Below are 19,124 nucleotides of genomic sequence, written 5' to 3' on the forward strand. Positions count from 1 at the left end.
GGTTTCATTGATCATATGTTTAAGTATGAAAGCATGTGTATAAAGAGTCTGAATATATTCAAATGCTGGCATCTTCCAAGGACTTCTTCCATTTGGCAGCAGAGTCCAGTGATTACATTATCTCAGGCTCTTGTGAATGTAGAAAAATTCTTCACATAAAACGGTTCATACACAAAATTTTACTTATCTATCTAACTTACTATTCACTAATCTATTTATTTATCTATGTCTTCACTTTAATAATATAGAGGATCAAAAATAATCATTCTTATTCTGTCCAAAATTGTGGTGAAAATCCAATCTAAAATCAATAATTTAATAATTACTCATTATAAAGAAGCAATTAAATAATAATTAAACAAAAATTTGGAATTTCTCTTAATTCATAAAAATTATGAGCAGTGAGAAAAGCAAGCTTCTAGAAGTGTGAATTAATATAAGAACCAATGTAGTTTTCTAGTGGAAGTTACTTTCAATTTTCCAAGTTAACCCTGATACACATTAATTTTATGCACGCATATGTAGACACAAATATTTAAAGTTCATAAAATAAAAACTTACCTTTCAAATTAAACATGTCAATTTTTAGCTTAGGAGTACCAGTTTCCTTAAAAATATCCAGAGTTGTTCAGAATGATATAATAACATTTATTGGACACATGCTTTATATGAATGACTTTATTCCTCAAAGAACTCTGTGGTGCAGATACCATTATTATGTCCTTTTACAGATATAGAAACTGAGGCTAAGCAACATTAGGTATCTTGCCCAAGTTTACACCAACAACGAACAGTAGAATAGGCATTTAACATGGATAAAAAGATGCATGAGTCTAAGTCTTTTATCTCTACATTCAGGGTGGATCCAGGGTCTGCAGAGCCTAAAGTTTATGCAAATCTAAGGGGACTTATTTAAGGGAAAAAAAAAACAGCCAAAATTAAGGATAAATGGTTGCTGGGATCCATTCCAGGGCGTTGGGAAAAAACCATGCAAAGGAGGGGGTCTAAAACTTCACCTTCAATGTAAATCCATCATCACTGCACTATATAGTATTCTGAAATTTTCCTCAAATGGTTTTGGATGTATACATCATTTACAGTTTTTATTGTCATTACACATGACAATTCCTTCATGTATTACAATTTACATTTTATCATTTCAGCCAAACCTGATTTTTATAGTTTTTTCACCTGCATTCAATTATACTGCTCAATTTTACAAAGCAGCTTTTTACTATTTTTAAAAGCTCAGAGGTTTGGCATTGCCAAATTTCCCAAGCACCTAAAGGAATATGAGGTTGCTTGTCAACATAGTCTTCTTATAAATTCTCCATATCTTATTGCTCCTTCAATTGTGTTATTGGAAATTCAGACCATTTAAAGCTATCCTCAACTTGGTATGTTTTTACTAGCTGATTTCTTTTCATCTAGCATGCTTTGCAAAACATTATTTCTGCCTTTAGATGCCCTAGTGGCAAATGGCACCATCTTTAGTAACTGCTTAAGGAGCCTGTGGCCATGTCACTGTACTTAGACTTGGTAAAAGTATCAGCATCATGTTGAGGAGACATGGTGAGAAAATAATCCACCTGTAACTCCTGATTAAGATTTAGGGGGGAGGATATAGGTCAGTGGTAGAGTGAATGCACAGCATGCACGAGGGCCTGGGTTCAGTCCCCAGCACCTCCATTAAACAAACAAACAAACAAACAAACAAACAAACCTAATTACTTCCCTGCTCAAAGCAAAACAAAAGATTTAAGTGCTTATGTAATATGAAGAGGTATCTTGTATGTTGACTGCTCATTCCGAGCACCAGAGAAAGTGTTTAGTTCCCTTTATATATGGAAATTCTCCAGAGGCTATCTATGGTCCTTTTCATTCTCAGCTACATGGCCTTACTCTCGATTCAACTTCTCAGTTTCATTGCTGACTTGCCTTCCAGAATTGTCTGCTGATCAGTTATACTGTTGAGGCTTTTGGCAAATGTCTTTAAGTTTTAGAATTCTCCACATAAGCACTAAAGATTGATGATATCCCTTTAAAAAGACTCCACAGTTTTATCTTGCAAAAAGCAATTCATTTAAAAACATATTTCCTGTTATTTGAAAGAATTATTTGGAGCATTTCTAAAACACCAACTGGAAAATTTCTGTGTGTGTTCCTTCATCCTGAACATATTTGCAGATGTAACTGAAACTGAAAGTTCACACATACAACCAAAATTCTTCCATTTGTATCCCTATTTCAAATAGAATTATGCTATTATTTTGCAGATATAAACACTTTTTTCCTGTGTTAATACTGCAGACATTTTATTCAACAAGTTCAAAAATGCCTAGATTTTAAACACAATGTACAACTTTTAAACTGCAAAGTTGTTCCCTTGTTTGTTTAATACATTAATGAAGAAAATAAAAAATACACACTGATGAGGAAAAAAAATTCCTCATATCATTTGGCTTAAAATGAAAAGTTAGGAATTTTACTTTCTTGACTTCTCTCTTATCAATCAATGGTAATTAGTGCATATAGAATTCTTGGTTTTCTCTGTTTACTCAATAATGCCAGAAAAGAATAACAACTTGATATCTATCAAACACTATGGTTGCAACAGATCTTTCCTCTTGTGGATGCAAGCTGGAAAATATATTGGACACCATATTTCATAGATATCATTTAGTGAATGAAAAAATAGTTAATTCTTTCACATTTGCCATCAATTAAAGTAGATGATTTGCAAAGCAAGGCATCCAAGAGATTTCTTGACCTTCAATGCTTGCAATTCCAGTACCTTCCAGCAGGTGGTAATGATACCTTCTGACCCTTGAAGCTAACTTTGAACCTAGCATTCTCATCTAAAACAGTAAAAAAAAAACAGAAACAAAAATCCTTCATATACAGAACTATTACTTTGATAGTGTATTACTAAGCACAGATTTCTTATTTTTGCATCCAAATATTAAAAGGAAAGAGTAATTTAATGACCATTTAAAGCAATATAATACTTTAAAAGGAAAGCATAAACTCTCCATTAATTCATTGTTGTCATAAACTCTCCCTCTTAATTTAATTCTGATTTTAACTTTCCAAGCATTAAACTGACATTAGTGTCTGTATGAAGCAAATGTACTGCTTTGAAATTCATTTCATACTATTTTCTATTTGCAGAATTCTGTAGCCTCTTTATTCAGTTGGCATTATGAGGAGTTATCATGACTACATTTCTTTGCTTATTAGCTAAATGTCAATGGTGGTGACTTCTCTACTTACAGCATTTTTCTTTGGACCTCATCAATATTTGTAATGAAATATATCCAGAGTTTCTTTAATAGAAGAACTCACAAGTTTATTTAAATGTTAAGTAGTAATGACTCAGTATCAGGGATGCGTATAGAAAATCATCACCTATCTATGAGGGGCTCCTCGTATAGCAGTATAGAATTTCTAAGGCTTATAGAAATCTTACTTTAGGGACAATTTGTTGTATTTTAGGGACAATTCATTGAGTAATTCAGTTGTTAGTTGTCTGTAAATGTCATTATCTCCTAGTTCTTTAATCTACACTTTCTCTTCTCATTTTCTGTTCCTCTTTTCCAATGAATAAAGTATTAATATTGAATTTCCTAGCTGAAACAATCAGTTTTGGCATTTTTGTGGATATTCTTTGCTTCTGCAAGAAATTGCTTCTGTCAGCTTGCTTTTCTAACATTGAAAGTATATTTAAAATATTTGTGTGAGAATAGTTTTAACATGAACTTAACTTGTGCTGTCACAAATTTTGGCAATTACAATTTGATGAGGACTATAGAAATAAGAACCTAACATATGCCACGTACACAAAAATTGTGGCACTTAATGACTAGGAATAAAACTAGAAGTTAACTAAAACTAGAAGTTAAAACTAAAAATAATATGAAGGAGTTGTCTTGTTGGAATTTAAAAGCTTATTCTTCAGTTTCCTCATAGCTGTCTTCACTTCCTGATTCCTCAAAGTATAGATTACTGGGTTCAGAATGGGAGTAAAGATGGTATAAAACACAGACAGGATCTTGTCTACCAGAAAACTGCTTAGTGGCCACATGTAGATGAAGATGCAGGGCCCAAAGAACATGAAGACCACAATGAAATGAGCTGTGCAGGCAGAAAGAACCTTAGATGATCCTTTTGAAGAATGATTCTTGATAGTAACCAGGACAATAACGTAAGAATTGAACAAAAGAATAAAGCAGGACAAGGCAATTACACCACTTGTTGAAATCATAAAGAGGCCCAGGACATAAGTATCCACACATGCCAGCTGGAACACCACAGGAAGGTCACAGAAAAAGCTGTCTACCTCATTGGGACCACAGAATGGTAATGTGAGAGCAAATATGACCTGGCTCATTGAGTGCATGACCCCCACAACCCAGGAAGCCACCACAAGAGCAACACATACCTGGGGACTTACGATTGAAGCATAGTGGAGAGGCTTGCAAATTGCAGTATACCGATCAAAAGACATAGCCATAAGTAAAATAATCTCAGTACCAGTGAAAAGGTGTAGAAAAAATATCTGGGTGATGCAGCCATCAAAGGAGATGGTTTTGTGTCCAGTGAGGTAGTCTGTAATCATCTTAGGGGTGGCAAAGGAAGCAAGAGACATATCAATGATGGAGAGATTGGTAAGCAGGAAATACATAGGAGAGTGCAGGTGAGAGTCAGCTATAACTGTGATGACTATGAGGCTGTTACCCACCACTGTTGCCACGTAAAACAGTGAAAACACCATGAAGAAAAACATCTGTAGTTTCCAGGAGTTAGAGAGTCCCAGTAAGGCAAATTCAGAAACAGCAGACTTGTTGGCCGTGTCCATTGTCCTGATTGATAGGCGGAAGTCTGTATTAAAGAAAAACATCAAGAGAAACTATGAGTTAAGTGAAGCAAAAGCTCCATGTCCAAGAATCCACTTCCATAGACTTTGTTTCCTCTATGAAAACCTATCTTTACTATTCTTTCCATCCTCATTTTTGGTGTATTGTTTTGAAAGATAATTATAGGATATTAGAGATCATAGTGAAATGTGACTTAAGTCATAGATGGTGAAAATAACACTTTCCCTTCTGGTGCTAATGGGCAATCCAAATGAGATTATATCATCTTAAATATTTACTTATCCACATATTTGTCCATTCATCTGTGCAATCCTAAAGATAATAGCTCACATTTAGTAAGCACTTACTTTGGGCTCACAATGTGTTAAACACACAAACACACGTGGTTAGTCATTTAGAGTTTATCCATAACGATATCCTTACTGAAAGAACATATAAAAAATATGTAACATATAAGTGACATGGGCTTTTAGGCAACATTATAGATGGTTTTTAATGAACAGTTGCAGAACTCTTGTAAATTTCCAAAGAATTTTTAACATGCACAAATAAAAGTTGTCTGATTGAAATGCATCAGAAACACAGAGAAAATTAATTTTGCTGGTATTTATCCAGTGGCAGAAGACTGATTATCATACAGTATACACAGTATATATACACAGTATATAGTATTACCACAGTAGTCATACAGCCCAAGAAAAGACATTTTACTTCTTTTTTCTTGATTTCTTTTTTTTTAAACAGCAGTCTGTTCCACGTCCAAATACTTGTAATTTTATGACTTGAAATTTTGTTTTGTCTCCTAAAGGATATCACATTATTTCTATGGGAAAGAACTCAAAGATCAGTCTCATTAGTCCTACTCCTGTTTGACTTCTCCCTTCATATATGCCAACATATGCAAACTATTTTATTGATCTCAGCCCCACGGAATAGGGGTTAGGATATGGATGTACAGAAGGCAGACAGCAGAGCTGTCTTTAACTTACCAGATCTATAACAGAATCCAGGCTTTAGATTATTCAGTGTTGAGTAGGCTCTAACAGAGAGCATATAGGAGGCAATTTTAAATATAAGTAAATTACCTAGTTAAATCATTAGTTGTTTAGCAGTTGTAGATAAAATGGGTGTTGTAGGGATTTGGGAATTGACCAAGAAATCATCTTGCAATGGGATCTATTAAACAACAAAAATGGTATTATTTGGTTCACAACAGTAAGATATATCCAGAGTCTTATGGGAATTTACAATGGTTGTTTTTACCTGGACCTGAGAGATTCAGGGAATGGAAGTTAGGAAAGCCATCATTTGAGGTAGCAGGAGATAGCAAGTCAATGAATTCTAATAAGCACTTGATTATCTAACCCTGCTCTAAAGGCAGTAAAGAATAAAATCCAGAAACATTCCCTTCTGCTTCAGGTAATTTGTAGTTCCTTGGCAGATATTGAATACCTATAAATAAAAAAATTGGTGAAAAAATACAGCCAAATAAATCAAGTGTTCAACCAGTTCTTAAAGATAGTGAGTGAACTGGATTTTTGATAAAGAAAAATTTACAATGTGCATAGTAAATAAATAAAGTGTTCTTGCAGAAGAAATGTCATGAACTTGACCTATAATGAAAACTAAAATTTTGTTTGGCAAGGAAAAAAAAACATATGTAGGGAATAAAATAGTGGAACTTATTTACAGGAACAAGGTATTCAGTCAACAGGTTGGAAGAACAAGAATGCCACTATAAAATAAAACTTGATGTAAAGGATGACAGAGATACACTGTAAGACTCTAGGCAGATTATGATGATTTGAAGTCAGTGTTTTGTAAGGATTTACATGGATGGTTTCGAGAAGAGAGGCAGGGGATTATTAAATGAAATAGGTATAAGAAGATCACTTTGACTAAGGTATTAGTAATGTAAATGTTATTGAGATTAGTAAAATCAGAATTCCATATAACTGTCATTTTGATTTATTTATTTATTGAACAATTGGCTATCTTATTTTACCTAGTCCATCTCTTCAGGAACCCTTCATTGCTGTGGGAGGAGTATAATTCCCAGTTTATTTACCAAAGCTTTGGAAATATGACTTGCTTTATTCAATGTAATATGAGTAGAAGTTTCATGTGCTACATATGAGCAGAAGTCTTATGATTCAATGAATGATTGCACCATTGCTCTTATTCCATCTGCCTGGATCCCAGGATAAAGAGATAAGAGAGGGAGGCTGGATGGGCAGGCTGTGCTCATGGATGTAGATACAATCATATGAAGATGTCAGTTATCTCCTAATTGTTGTATACATTTAACAGCATATTAATCAATAGCCCAGCAAGCTTTTGTAGAATAAATAAATTCATTATAAAATTTATGTGAAATTGCAAAAGACTTAAAATTGCCAAAATAGTTTGTTAGAAGAACAAATTTTTTAGGTTCACACAATCTGTCTTCAGCATGTAATGTAAAGCTATAGTAATCAATACAGTGTGGTGTTTGCCTAAGAGTAGATAAGTAGATGAATGCAACAGAATGGAGGGTCCAAAAGAAATTCACAAGTATGGTAACTGATTTTCAACAAAGCTGCCAGAGTAATTCAACAAGAAAGAATAGCCTATGTTAATAGTTCTTTGTTAACACAATTGGATAACCATATGCAAAAGTAAATAAATTGCCTCAATCCTTGTCTATACCTTACACAAAAATCATCTGGAAATGAATATAGATGTAAAAACTAAAACTATAAAAGTGTTAGAATAAAACAAAGACTTGTGGCCTAGAGTTAGGCAAAAATGTCAGGAAAGACAAAAAGAAAAAAACCATAAAAATTGATAACTGGGGCTAAATCAGTATTTAAACTTCTGCTCTTTGAAAAGATAATGCTAAGTAAATGAGAGATGTACCACTGACTGGAAGAAAACAACTTCTGGATTCAAGAATTAGCGGTAGCTGCTGACGTTGACCACGTGCTTTGCTTAGACCCACAGAACAGCTTCACATAGTTTTTCTACCAGCTCTCCCTTAATGACTCCTCCTTCATTGCCTTTGTGGGCTTGCTTTCTGAGACTAACAGGTTAGTGCTGCTGCCTCTGGTTCTGTAACTCCCCATTTTACATCTGCACTTCCCCAGGTCCTTCCACAGTTGTTCAAAGTCTGATTTCTATGGTAAATCCCTTATCCCATAATACATAGTGCCTCTGCTTCCAAGGTTGAATTCTGACTGATATAATTCCTAACCTAAAGTAAAAACTAAGCCAGATATATTCAAAGAAGGTCATTTTTTTTAAAGTATAGTTGATTTACAATATTTTATTAGCTTCAAGTGTACAGTATAGTGATTCAGTATTTTTATAGAACTTACTCCATTAAAAGTTATTACAAAATAATAATGTACAACATACATCTGATAAAGGACTTGTATGCGGAATATATGAAGAACTCTTACAACTCAATATTAAGAAGACAAAGCACCTGAATAAAACTGTGTAAAAGATTTGAACACAATCTTTACCAGGGAAGACGTATGAAAAAGATCATGCCGTGAAAAAAATACTCAGTGTCATTAGTTATTAGGGAAATGTAGGTTTAAATGAAAACGCGATACCATGGTACACATGCTAGCAGGGCTAAAATTTAAAATTTAAAACTGGATGTGGAGATCACCTGAAATTCTCACACATTGTTGGTGGGAAGGCAAAAATGGTATAACTACTTTGGAAAACAATTTATCAGATTCTTTTAAAGTTAAAAATAACACCATAATCCCCAGCAAGTCTATTTACCAAGAGGAAAAATATTTGCCTAAGTCCACTCAAAGGTGTGTACATAATTTTTCATAGCAGCTTTATTCATAATAGTAAAAATTTGTAAACAACTCAAATGCCCATCAAATGATGCATTGGTAAACAAATTGTGAAGTATTGTACCATTGAACACTACTCAGCAATAAAAGGGAATGAACTACCACTGCACACAACAAATTGGATGAATTTCAAAAGCAATATGCTGAATGAAGACAGATCAAAAGACAACATACTATAGGATTAAACTTATATGAAATTCTAAAAGAGGTAAAACGAGAGAGAGAGAGCAAGCAGACCATTTATTTCTTGGGACTAGAGGTGGAAGGAGGGTGTTGGCTGCAAAAGAGCGTAAGGGAGTTTTTTTTGTTTTTTTTAACATTTTTTATTGATTTAAATCATTTTACAATGTTGTGTCAAATTCCAGTGTTCAGCACAATTTTTCAGTCATTCATGGACATATACACATTCATTGTCACATTTTTTCTCTGTGATTTATCATAACATTTTGTGTATATTTCCCTGTGCTATACAGTGTAATCTTGTTTATCTATTCTACAATTTTGAAAGGAGTTTTTTAGGGTGGAGGATGAAGATATTCTATTTCTTGATTATGGTAGTGTTTACAAGACTATACATTTTTCAAAACTCAATGAACTCATTAATTTAAAATAGGCAAATTTTATTGTATACATGTTATACCTCAATAAGACTAATTTTTTAAAGACAAAAAGGTTTTAATTTTATTCCTGATATCTCAACCCTATTATATCCCTCCACCTGGAGTTATCTCTAAATACATAAAGATGCCCCTCCTTAGGGTTGTATCATTTCATTCCCCTACCGGCATAACCTCACCACAGTATTGGCTTATGGTAGGTTTTCAAGCTGTTAGATTTTGCTGTCTGATAGAAATGATTTTACCCTATGCTAATTGATAAACAATTTCTCAATTTAATTTTTCTTATTAGAGTTTGAGCATCTTTTATGTAGTTAACAGCCATTTGCACAGCTTTTCCCGTTTCTCTGTAGGATTGCTGATCTTTTTATTCTCTATTTTAGTAGCTTTTTATATATTAACATATCATTGCTTTGTCTTAAAAGGTTGCAGATATTGTTTCTAGGTATTCATTTGTGTGTCAGCTATGCTTTTGTGTCTCTGCCATGAGCACTTACTTATGTAATCAAAATTTGTAATGTTCCCTTATTAATTCTGGATTTTGAGGTATAGTTAGGAATGATTTCCTCTCCCAGATCATAAAGAAATTCAATTTTTACATCTAAATATCCATCCCATTTTGAACAGTTACAGGTAAGGTATAAAGAATGAATACAGGTCTATCTGTTTCCAGGTGGCTGTCCTGTTATCCCAAAACCACTTGTTGAAAAGTGCCTATTCTCCCACTCATTTTAGGAACTTCATTTATGATACACTTCATTTCCATATGCAATTAAGTCTATTTTTAGGTTTTCCATTTTGTTTCTTTCAATTCTTTGTATATTAATTCATCAACGTCACGTAGTTTTACTTATGTCCTCTTTATAGGATGTTTTCATGCCTTCTATAACTCTCAGTAATCTTCTGTAATCCTCTTCCATTGCTCTACTTTTTAAAATGTTTCCCTGACTCTTCCTGCATTTTTGCATATCCTTTTTCCAAAAGAATTTTGTTATCAGTTTATCTAGATCAAAGAGGACTGGTATTATTTGTATCTATATTGCATTGAATTTACAAATTAACTTAAGGAGAACTGACATCTTTATGATGTTGTGATTTCTAATTCAAGAACATGGTTCAAGTTTTTCCATTTGTTCAAGTCTGTATTTGTGTCTTATAGGAGAGCTTTATACTTTTCTTCACATAGGCTTTGGACATCTCCTTTAAATGTGTGGATTTTTTTTGTTGGTCCTTTTCGCTTACCTTTCATTTATATGTAAAAATACTATTGACTTTTACATGTTAATTTTATAAATGGCTATTTTACTTTTTTTTTTGTGGTGGCTTTTCCATTAAATCTTTTGGGTTCTAATATACAGTAAAATCATCTGTAAAAATATACAGTCTTACTTTTTGTTTTTGTTTTTGTCTTTATTTTAACTTTTTGTGGGGGTGTTAATTAGATTTATTTATTTATTTTTTAGAGGAGGTGCTGGGAATTGAACCCAGGACCCCATGCACTCCAAGCACATACTCTACAACTTGACCTATATCCTCCCCCAACAGTTTTACTTTTTTCTTCCCAATTTTTAAGTGTCTAATATACCATTCTTTCAGGTAATTGCATTGGTTAATACCTCCCACATAATGTAAGATAATAAGAAAGTACTTTCCTAAAATGTTTTGGAGTTCATTCTGAGAAACACACCTGCAAAAAATCTTAATAATATCATATCCCAATATCACAGAGAACTCTTTTTGGTGAACGTTATAATCTTAAAACAACTGTAAGATGTACAGATATTTTCTTTAATACTATTACTTACTGAATAAATTTTTTTCCAAACGGAAGCACAGGCTCATTCTCATATATTATTGGAGGAACTGAGATAACATTTGCAGCCCCGAAGTCAAATAACAGATCCCATTTGTCTTATCTTTGCTGTGATCCAAGATAAAGGTGATTTCTTACATCTCTCTCATCCCATCATATGCATGCCATGTACATAAAGCACTCAAGAATAATCATACCATTTTGTGATCCATCTTTAACTCTGGCCGAACCAACTTGGATGTTTTAATAGCTCCCACTGTAACTTGAACATTTGTTTATTCCCCAAACAGCAGCTGGTCTTTTTCATGCCATGTAATTTATTGAGTCAATTCATATCAATACAGATGTTATTAATACAAAGGTCTCAGAGATTTTGAGCCTTCTTTACCTATAAATTAGACAGAGGGTTGATCTGACATCACTCTGGAGCAATTGTCACTGCCTTCAGGAACTAGTTGAGTAGTAGAATATCAATATGTGAGTGGAAAGGATCCTAAAGTTGCCTAGATCAACCCATTCATGTTACATGTGAGGAATCAAAGGTACCAGTTGATGCAGCAAATTATCCAATCTCATACATCTAAGACAAGATTTGAATCCACATTTTCTCAATCCCAGGTCACCGCTATTTCAGCTACACCAGTTTAAGGGAGAGCTGGGCTGATACCCATTTAATATTAGGTATGTGGGTACAGAAACAAATTTAAAAGTTTCTAACATGGGAAAATCATAAGAATAATGTGGAGTTAAAGGGCAAAAAATATGGGAACAAAAAGTCAGAGTGTGGGTAATTGCATGTATAAATTGGTTTAGTCTGGGAACAATTCATTTAGAATGTATACTTACTGCGATAAGAAAGGGAAGGGAAGGAAAAAAGAAAAGCTTGGTTTAGTGGCAAGGTGAAAGGGGTTCATCATGCATTTTAAGGGCACATCTTTTCAACTGGCTTTCAGTGCACTTTGTAAAGTCTGCTCAGATCTCAGTAAGAGTTTCCCTCAACAGTCTAGTTTTAATGTTGACATGTTATACTACATAACTTCTCCTAGGTTCTCCATTACAATCCACTGTCTCTACATAAACCCCTCTCCTATCTGTTCAAAGTGAACTCTGGAAGCAGGAAGAGTTTTCTCTTTCAGACTGTTTTGGTGAAAGTCTATAAAATACAGCGGTTAAAAAATGTCTGACTTCAGGCAGCATGGTATTTAACAAAGTCTATTTAAAATACATGGACATGTGTGAAACCATCAGGCTTTAACCGCATCATTTTCACTAGCCTTTGAAAATGTATGGCCTTGGTGGCATAGACAGGGTCATTCATGTCTGTGTGACTGAAATGAAGAACTAAGAATAAGAGGCTACTTCATTTTTACTCTGAACAATCTCCATTAGAAAACTGAGACAGATTATGTTTCTCTGTACCTGTTTCCCTCATGTTGTATTCCTTTATCCTTCCCACTACGAGAAACCATTGCCCACAGTCCTTTGCACCATTGTGTTCCCACTAATGATCAATCGTGATTCTCAAACATTGTTCATCCAGCCTTTCCCTGTCGTCATGATGTTTTGCCAAAGGTTCCCATTCCCTCCACCTTCAAAACTTGTTAGCAGCTGGTTATGAAAATTTTTAAGTTCTTTTTACAAACTGAGGAGTAAATATTCAAAGAGCTGAATTTTTTATTTATTTTGTGAAGATTTGCACCTTTCTTGTAAGCAAATTGCTAGGTTATATGAATTAATCTTGAGCTGAATCAGTTAAGACATCTGGAAATGCCGTGGGGGAAATACTTGATAACCATGAGCAGGAGAGTGACACAGCAGGGTGGTGGGCAACCACTACATTGTTTTATGCAAAAAAAACCCCAAAAACCTCACTTTGTGTTTGATCACTGTATTTTTCCTAGTTCTCCTCCATTTGGAAATATTAGAGTCCTTCTCAAAATCAGAGTGAATGGCCTGGAATAATCAGTCAGTTGTAACTGAATTCATCCTATGGGGTCTCTCCAGTTCTTGGAAAGTCCAGGTCTTCTATTTCCTGTTTTTCTCTGGGGTCTATGCAGCCACTGTACTGGGGAACCTCTTCATTGTTCTCACCATCGTGTCAGAGCCACGCCTTCACTCCCCCATGTACTTCCTGCTGGGCAATCTCTCCTGCATTGACATGTCTCTGGCCTCCTTTGCCACCCCCAAAATGATTGCAGATTTCCTCAGTGAGCACAAAGCCATCTCGTTTGAAGGCTGCATCACCCAAATGTTCTTCCTACATCTCTTAGGGGTTGCTGAGATTGTGCTGCTGATATCCATGTCTTTTGATAGTTACGTGGCTTTATGTAAGCCTCTATGTTATTTAACCATCATGAGCCAGAGAACGTGTGTGGGGCTTGTGACTCTTTCCTGGATTGTTGGCATCTTCCACACTAGGAGTCAGTTAGCATTCACTGTGAATCTGCCCTTCTGTGGACCCAACGAAGTGGATAGTTTCTTTTTTGATCTCCCCTTGGTGATTAAACTCGCCTGCGTAGACACATACATTCTGGGAGTGTTCATGATCTCAACCAGTGGCATGATTGCCCTGGTATGCTTTCTCCTCTTGGTGATCTCCTACACATTCATCCTGGTCACCATGAGGCAGCGTTCCTCTGGTGGGTCCTCCAAAGCCCTCTCCACTTGCAGTGCCCACTTCACTGCTGTGACTTTTTTCTTTGGCCCGTGCATTTTCATCTGTGTGTGGCCTTTCACAAATTTTCCAATAGACAGAGTGCTCTTGGTATTTTATACCATTTTCACTCCCCTCTTGAATCCAGTAATCTATACTCTCAGAAATAAAGACGTCAAGGATTCCATGAGAAAACTTAGCAGCCGTGTCTTTAAGTCTAGGAAGACTGCTCATACCCCTTGATTTCCTCGTACAAAAATGAGCATTTATCCCCCTCACTCAGGGGGTCGATAAAGTGATTCTTCTGCAAGAAATCACTAATTCATGGCAGAACTATTTCTGTAATCAGGCTCAGCAGTCACTGAGTTTCAGTTATAATAAGAGTTCCTCACACAATATATTTATTATGGAGCATTATCAAACCTATACTCAAAATTTTACCTCACAAGGACTCGCTTTTTAGAATGTTCAGTTCTTGTCAGATGTAAGCATTTATTTGAGTATTGAGTATTCATATGCTTTAAGAGGAGATTTCCCATCAGTCTCTTACGATCATCTCTAAGTAAAGGGGCAAGTGTGAAAGTACCAATACCAGTTCACTGAAGTAACAATGGAATTTTTTATTGCTGACAAAGGTGCTGATGAATCCATTATTTTAGTTCAAAAGTCAAAAAAATGGAGGGTTCCTCATAAGTGAAAATATTTGCTGTTTAATATTTTTGTGTCCTGTCTTTAGTAAGAATAAGAATAAATAAATTATTTATTTCAGTCCCTAAGTTTCTTAGAGTGGGTTTCACAAGTTTAAAACAGTATAGTAAATTCCAGGAAAATCTCTAAAGTCTGATCCATATAGAAAGAGTCTAGATTCTAGAGTCATATACAACAAATCCCATCCACATTCCCATTCTGCAGAAGATGAAACTGTGATTCAAGGGCACAGTAGTTTTTTCAAGGTCATGCTTTTTTGAGGCAGAATCTAGATCATTCACCTACAAACATGGATATTTGTTTATTTTCTAAACAGTAACAAGTTGTTTTGGTGCCGTGACGTTTACTGCATCATTTTTGTAATCAAAAGCTGTATTGTAAATATTACGGTTCTAAAAGAGCTGAACCATTTTCCCCTTGGTTAAACGCAGCATCTGACTTAAGGAATCCGTGAAACAGTGGCCTTTCGACATAGTTTCTATAGCTAATGACCAGAGGTTTTCAGACATAGAAATCATCTAGTAGTATCTATTTATTTTACTGATGATGAAATTGAATTGACTTTCCAAATTTTATATACCTGTGAAAGAGTCTAGCCAAGAAGGAGCCTCTTTCTCTCTTTCTCTCTCTCTCTCTCAGTTGGACAATGGCTAAACTATCTTCAAGAGCATTTTGGTCATTGTCATTCTGAGAGCTATACATAAGAGAAATATTTAATGCATAAAAGTGAACTCTTATAACCATTATTAATTATTGAATTATTCAATTACCCAGTTGCCTGACATTGTCCAAGTTTGCATAATACGATATATAATATTGTATAGTTTGAATTTAAAGACAGATGTATATATCAATGATTGATGGATAAATAGATTGTAAAGAGTTGAATATAAAGATAAATCAATTATTAGGTGAATGGATGGGCAAACAGATGGATATGAATGGGTGGGTGGGTGGATGTTTAGCAAGATGGAGACAGGTAGATAGATATAATCAGGAAGAAATGAATATACAGTTTAATATATTGACTCAGGTCTCTGTGTCTGTATATTGAATCTGTACAAGTTAAGTTATTGAATTTGGTAGAGTTGAAAAGATATACTCTTAAATATGCTTCTTGTGATGAAGTATAGCCAATTCAATTTATGAATATGTTTAATGTCACTGGGGAGATCTACTAATGAATTAGGTTGGTGAAAATATAATTTTAAAAAGCCCTTGTAAATGACTCTATGAATATTATAAGTCTGCCCTTTCATCTTCTCAACCCTGTTAGTGAGACCAAGTCTGCAAGTTGGATATTCATATTTCATTCTGCTCATTAGCATATGGTTGGCTGATCAGAGTATGGAATGCTGCATTATTTTTTTCTATGTCAGGCTATGAATTTTGTTCTCCAGCTTAGCATCCTAACATATACACTGCTAGAATGATAGCCAAATAAACGTCATAGGTTTCATTACATGAAAATTCACATGTGCTGTAAAAGGCTTCAAGCATCAGGAATGCAACATGGAAAGTTAATCTCAAAGTCAAAATTGATATAGTTGGAATAAGCACCAACCAAGAAATTTTGAATAAAGGACTATGCCAGTCTCCACTTTTAGCCCTTCAGTGATGAGGTCTTCTCTCTCCCTGCCTCATACTCTCTACTGACAGTTATCGGAGCATGATCCTTAGTGTTTCATTCCCATTGCCTCTCATAGGGAAGGAGCCTAACACTGAGTCCCAACAGTTCACTGTAAAAGATAAACATAGCAAACAATTTCAGAGAATACTGAACCTAATTTCATAAGTCTATGTCTTCACCTCCAAGAGTCGATAACCTAATTAAAACTGTCTGGAATGTGGTTCTATAAAGTCATTTAATTTTTTTGTTATTTAATGAATTAGATTTCTGTTTGCTATGTACCTCCATCCAGCTTAAACTGGTTCACAAGTTGGTCTCTAATTATAGTCTAATAAATAAAACCGAGAGTAAATGTATTTAAAGATGTAAAAATACTTAATATTGTTCAAAAAATTAACATACACAGAAAATAAAATGGAGATTTGTCTCAGATTGGATGAACTTCAAGCAGTGAGCCTTCAGCACCAAATTGGTTTCCTGATCTCAAATCTCAGATTCAGCGCTACCTCAGAACTTTTCTCTGACTCTGCAGGCACATTTGGACATGCCTTTTCCTAGTCCCTGCAGTACCATGTACAAACTTGCATCATGGCAGTTAAAACACTGCATCTCAATCACTTGTCTTTTTATAGATATAATCTCTTCAGGGACAGGGATTATGTCTTATTTCTGTTTCCAAAGGACAGAGCACACTCCTTGATACATCGAAAGGGCCGAAAAACATTTTTAAAATTTTCTTTACTGAGAGATATTAAGGTGTTACCTTTTTGACAATATGATAATATCATCTCTCCTCCAAAGACTGATGCTGAACCACTTCCTCAAAAAGCCAATCCTATCTTTCTACAATTAAAGGTACATTTGGAAAAATTAACAGAGCTCTCAATGTACAGTGAAATGCAAATGACTAAAAGCAGGCTTCTCCGGGAAGGCAGTCAAAAGAATGAGAATCAGGACACAGAAGAAGAGAGACATTAAAAAAGAAGAAGAAATATAACGGATTTTTTTAATACTCCAGTTTGGCTTAAATCCTCATATAGGAATAGTCTGCTGGAATATCAGTGTTCCCGGTGATTTAATAAATGCTATGTTTGTTGAGAGTGAGCCATCAAATTTGGTGGCAAAGTCGATTACGTCAAAGTAGGAGTTAGAACAGGAACAAAAGTTATAGGCATGGTGATGAAAAAGCCATATTATACATTTTAAGATCTTTATCCCTAACTACTGGAGTAATACACATGAATGGAGTGGGCTGGTGAAAGACAAGACAGAGAGAAGAGCTCTCTAGTACTAGCCTGATCTGAACACTCAGCTACAGCTTAGAATTCTGGCCCAATGGTAGATGGTTTACGTTTTTGTTTTTTTCTTTTGTTTTGTTTTCAAGAAAATCCATTAAGCTCTGTTTCCTTGTGAAATGGCCCACTATCTAACTTTATTATTTATTTTGATTTATAAACCTTTAAGAGAAGACGAGACATGCTGGGCATGCCAGCAGTTGCAGCTCGCAGCCTGATGGCTTGCAAACTGCTTAAAGAATCATGAGAAAACTAGGTTAAGAGGTTAATCCACTTGCCCCAAACTGTAAGCCTAGTTAAGTGGTATAGAGCTGAATTTGGGTCAGGCAATCTGGCTTCAGTGATGGTACTCAAAATTCCCACTCCAGGAGTTTCTAGTTGTGTGTGCATGTGTGTGGAGTGTGCGGTGTGTGCAGTTATATTGAAATGTAGTCAACAAGATGTGCTATGAGGACACAGTTTGGGGTTTAATTGATTCTGCAGAAATGAGCTCCACCACCAAAACTGCCCAAGTAGAGCTGGGCACATTTATCCTACAGCTTCAGGGACATCTTAGCCCAATGAAGTGTCTGACCTGATGCTATAATTTTATGGTTCCAATGTTAACAATTTCCTGAACAGTACCATGTTGCTACATAAACAATTCTCCTATATTTTCATAAACTTTATGACATATATTTCATGAAATATAGGAAACTTTTTTCCTTTAGTTGATACACATAATTATGCGTTATATGTAAACTGACTAGATAATTATCACCATTCATTTCCCAGTTAATATTTTTAATAAATTCAGGTATATAAGAATATAAAGCATTTCACTACTAATTATGAATGGGTAAGAGTTCAAAAGAGATAAACATGTGAATAATATTTTCTCACTGTTTAATCATGTACTTTTTATTTAAAAATAGTAATGCAACAGGATACTGACCTATTGAACATTGTACACATACTGTTTTCCCCCTTTCATGAAATCTTGGAATATATTTCAACTGAAAATGATTAAGAAACCCCCAAAATATAATACTTCTTTTGAAAAACACCGGTATAAATGGACAACTTTATCTGCAAAACTGTACCAAAGATTAATTATTGGCACATATCCAGTATTTTACTATTAGTTAACATTAGGCAAATGGACACATCTTATTAGAGTATTAAAACCATGCCCCTAAGTTCCAGTAAGCACATCTATTTCCATTCCAGTAACCCTGAAATTTTATACATGTTTAACACAACGGCAACAATAACAATATTATTAGTATTCACTACACTCTGTATAAATGCCAACCACTGCTAGTAATGTTATATGTGTTTTGGTGTAATTTTCACAACATCCCTAGTGGTTAAATACTATATCCACATTTTATGGTGAAGAAACTGGGTCTTAGAAACATCAAAAATACTTGCTCAAGGTTGCACAGTGAGAAAGTGGCAGGACAGGAATTCAACCTACAGCAGACAGAGCCTATCTCATTGCTAGATAAACATCCCTCAAAGACAGAGAAACAGACCTTGTACTTTAGTGGATCTCCAGCACCCAGCAAGGGCCTTAAACAGAGTGGGTGCTCAATGAATAATTACTGAATTAAAGATTAAAATTTTAGATGTGAGGTTTAGATTTTAAAATAAAGGTGATAATTTTTGCTAAAAAATGGTTATGAGGCAAAA

The 19,124-nt window shown here is 34.8% G+C and overlaps 2 protein-coding genes and 1 long non-coding RNA gene across 4 annotated transcripts in view; 2 read left to right on the plus strand and 1 right to left on the minus strand.

Moving 5' to 3' along the window:
- Nucleotides 1–19,124, plus strand: part of LOC140696851 (uncharacterized) — a 513,284-nt gene that overhangs the window by 336,276 nt on the left and 157,884 nt on the right. The gene's annotated exons all lie outside the window — the stretch shown is intronic.
- On the minus strand, nt 3,905–4,881 carry LOC102525521 (olfactory receptor 4K2). The gene has a single exon (XM_006218146.2). It carries the CDS (start codon nt 4,856–4,858, stop codon nt 3,905–3,907), a length of 954 nt encoding a protein of 317 aa, XP_006218208.2. The 5' UTR covers nt 4,859–4,881.
- On the plus strand, nt 13,087–14,060 carry LOC102537201 (olfactory receptor 4K3). The gene has a single exon (XM_006218114.3). The coding sequence runs from the start codon at nt 13,113–13,115 to the stop codon at nt 14,058–14,060; it is 948 nt and encodes a 315-aa protein (XP_006218176.1). The 5' UTR covers nt 13,087–13,112.

Source organism: Vicugna pacos, chromosome 6 (genome assembly GCF_048564905.1).
Source record: "Vicugna pacos chromosome 6, VicPac4, whole genome shotgun sequence".
NCBI classification, from domain to species: domain Eukaryota; kingdom Metazoa; phylum Chordata; class Mammalia; order Artiodactyla; family Camelidae; genus Vicugna; species Vicugna pacos.

What these genes read in the sequence shown, in the direction of transcription:
- LOC102525521 (XM_006218146.2), bottom strand. Translation starts at nt 4,858, where the DNA reads ATGGACACGGCCAACAAGTCTGCTGTTTCTGAATTTGCCTTACTGGGA.
- LOC102537201 (XM_006218114.3), top strand. Translation starts at nt 13,113, where the DNA reads ATGGCCTGGAATAATCAGTCAGTTGTAACTGAATTCATCCTATGGGGT.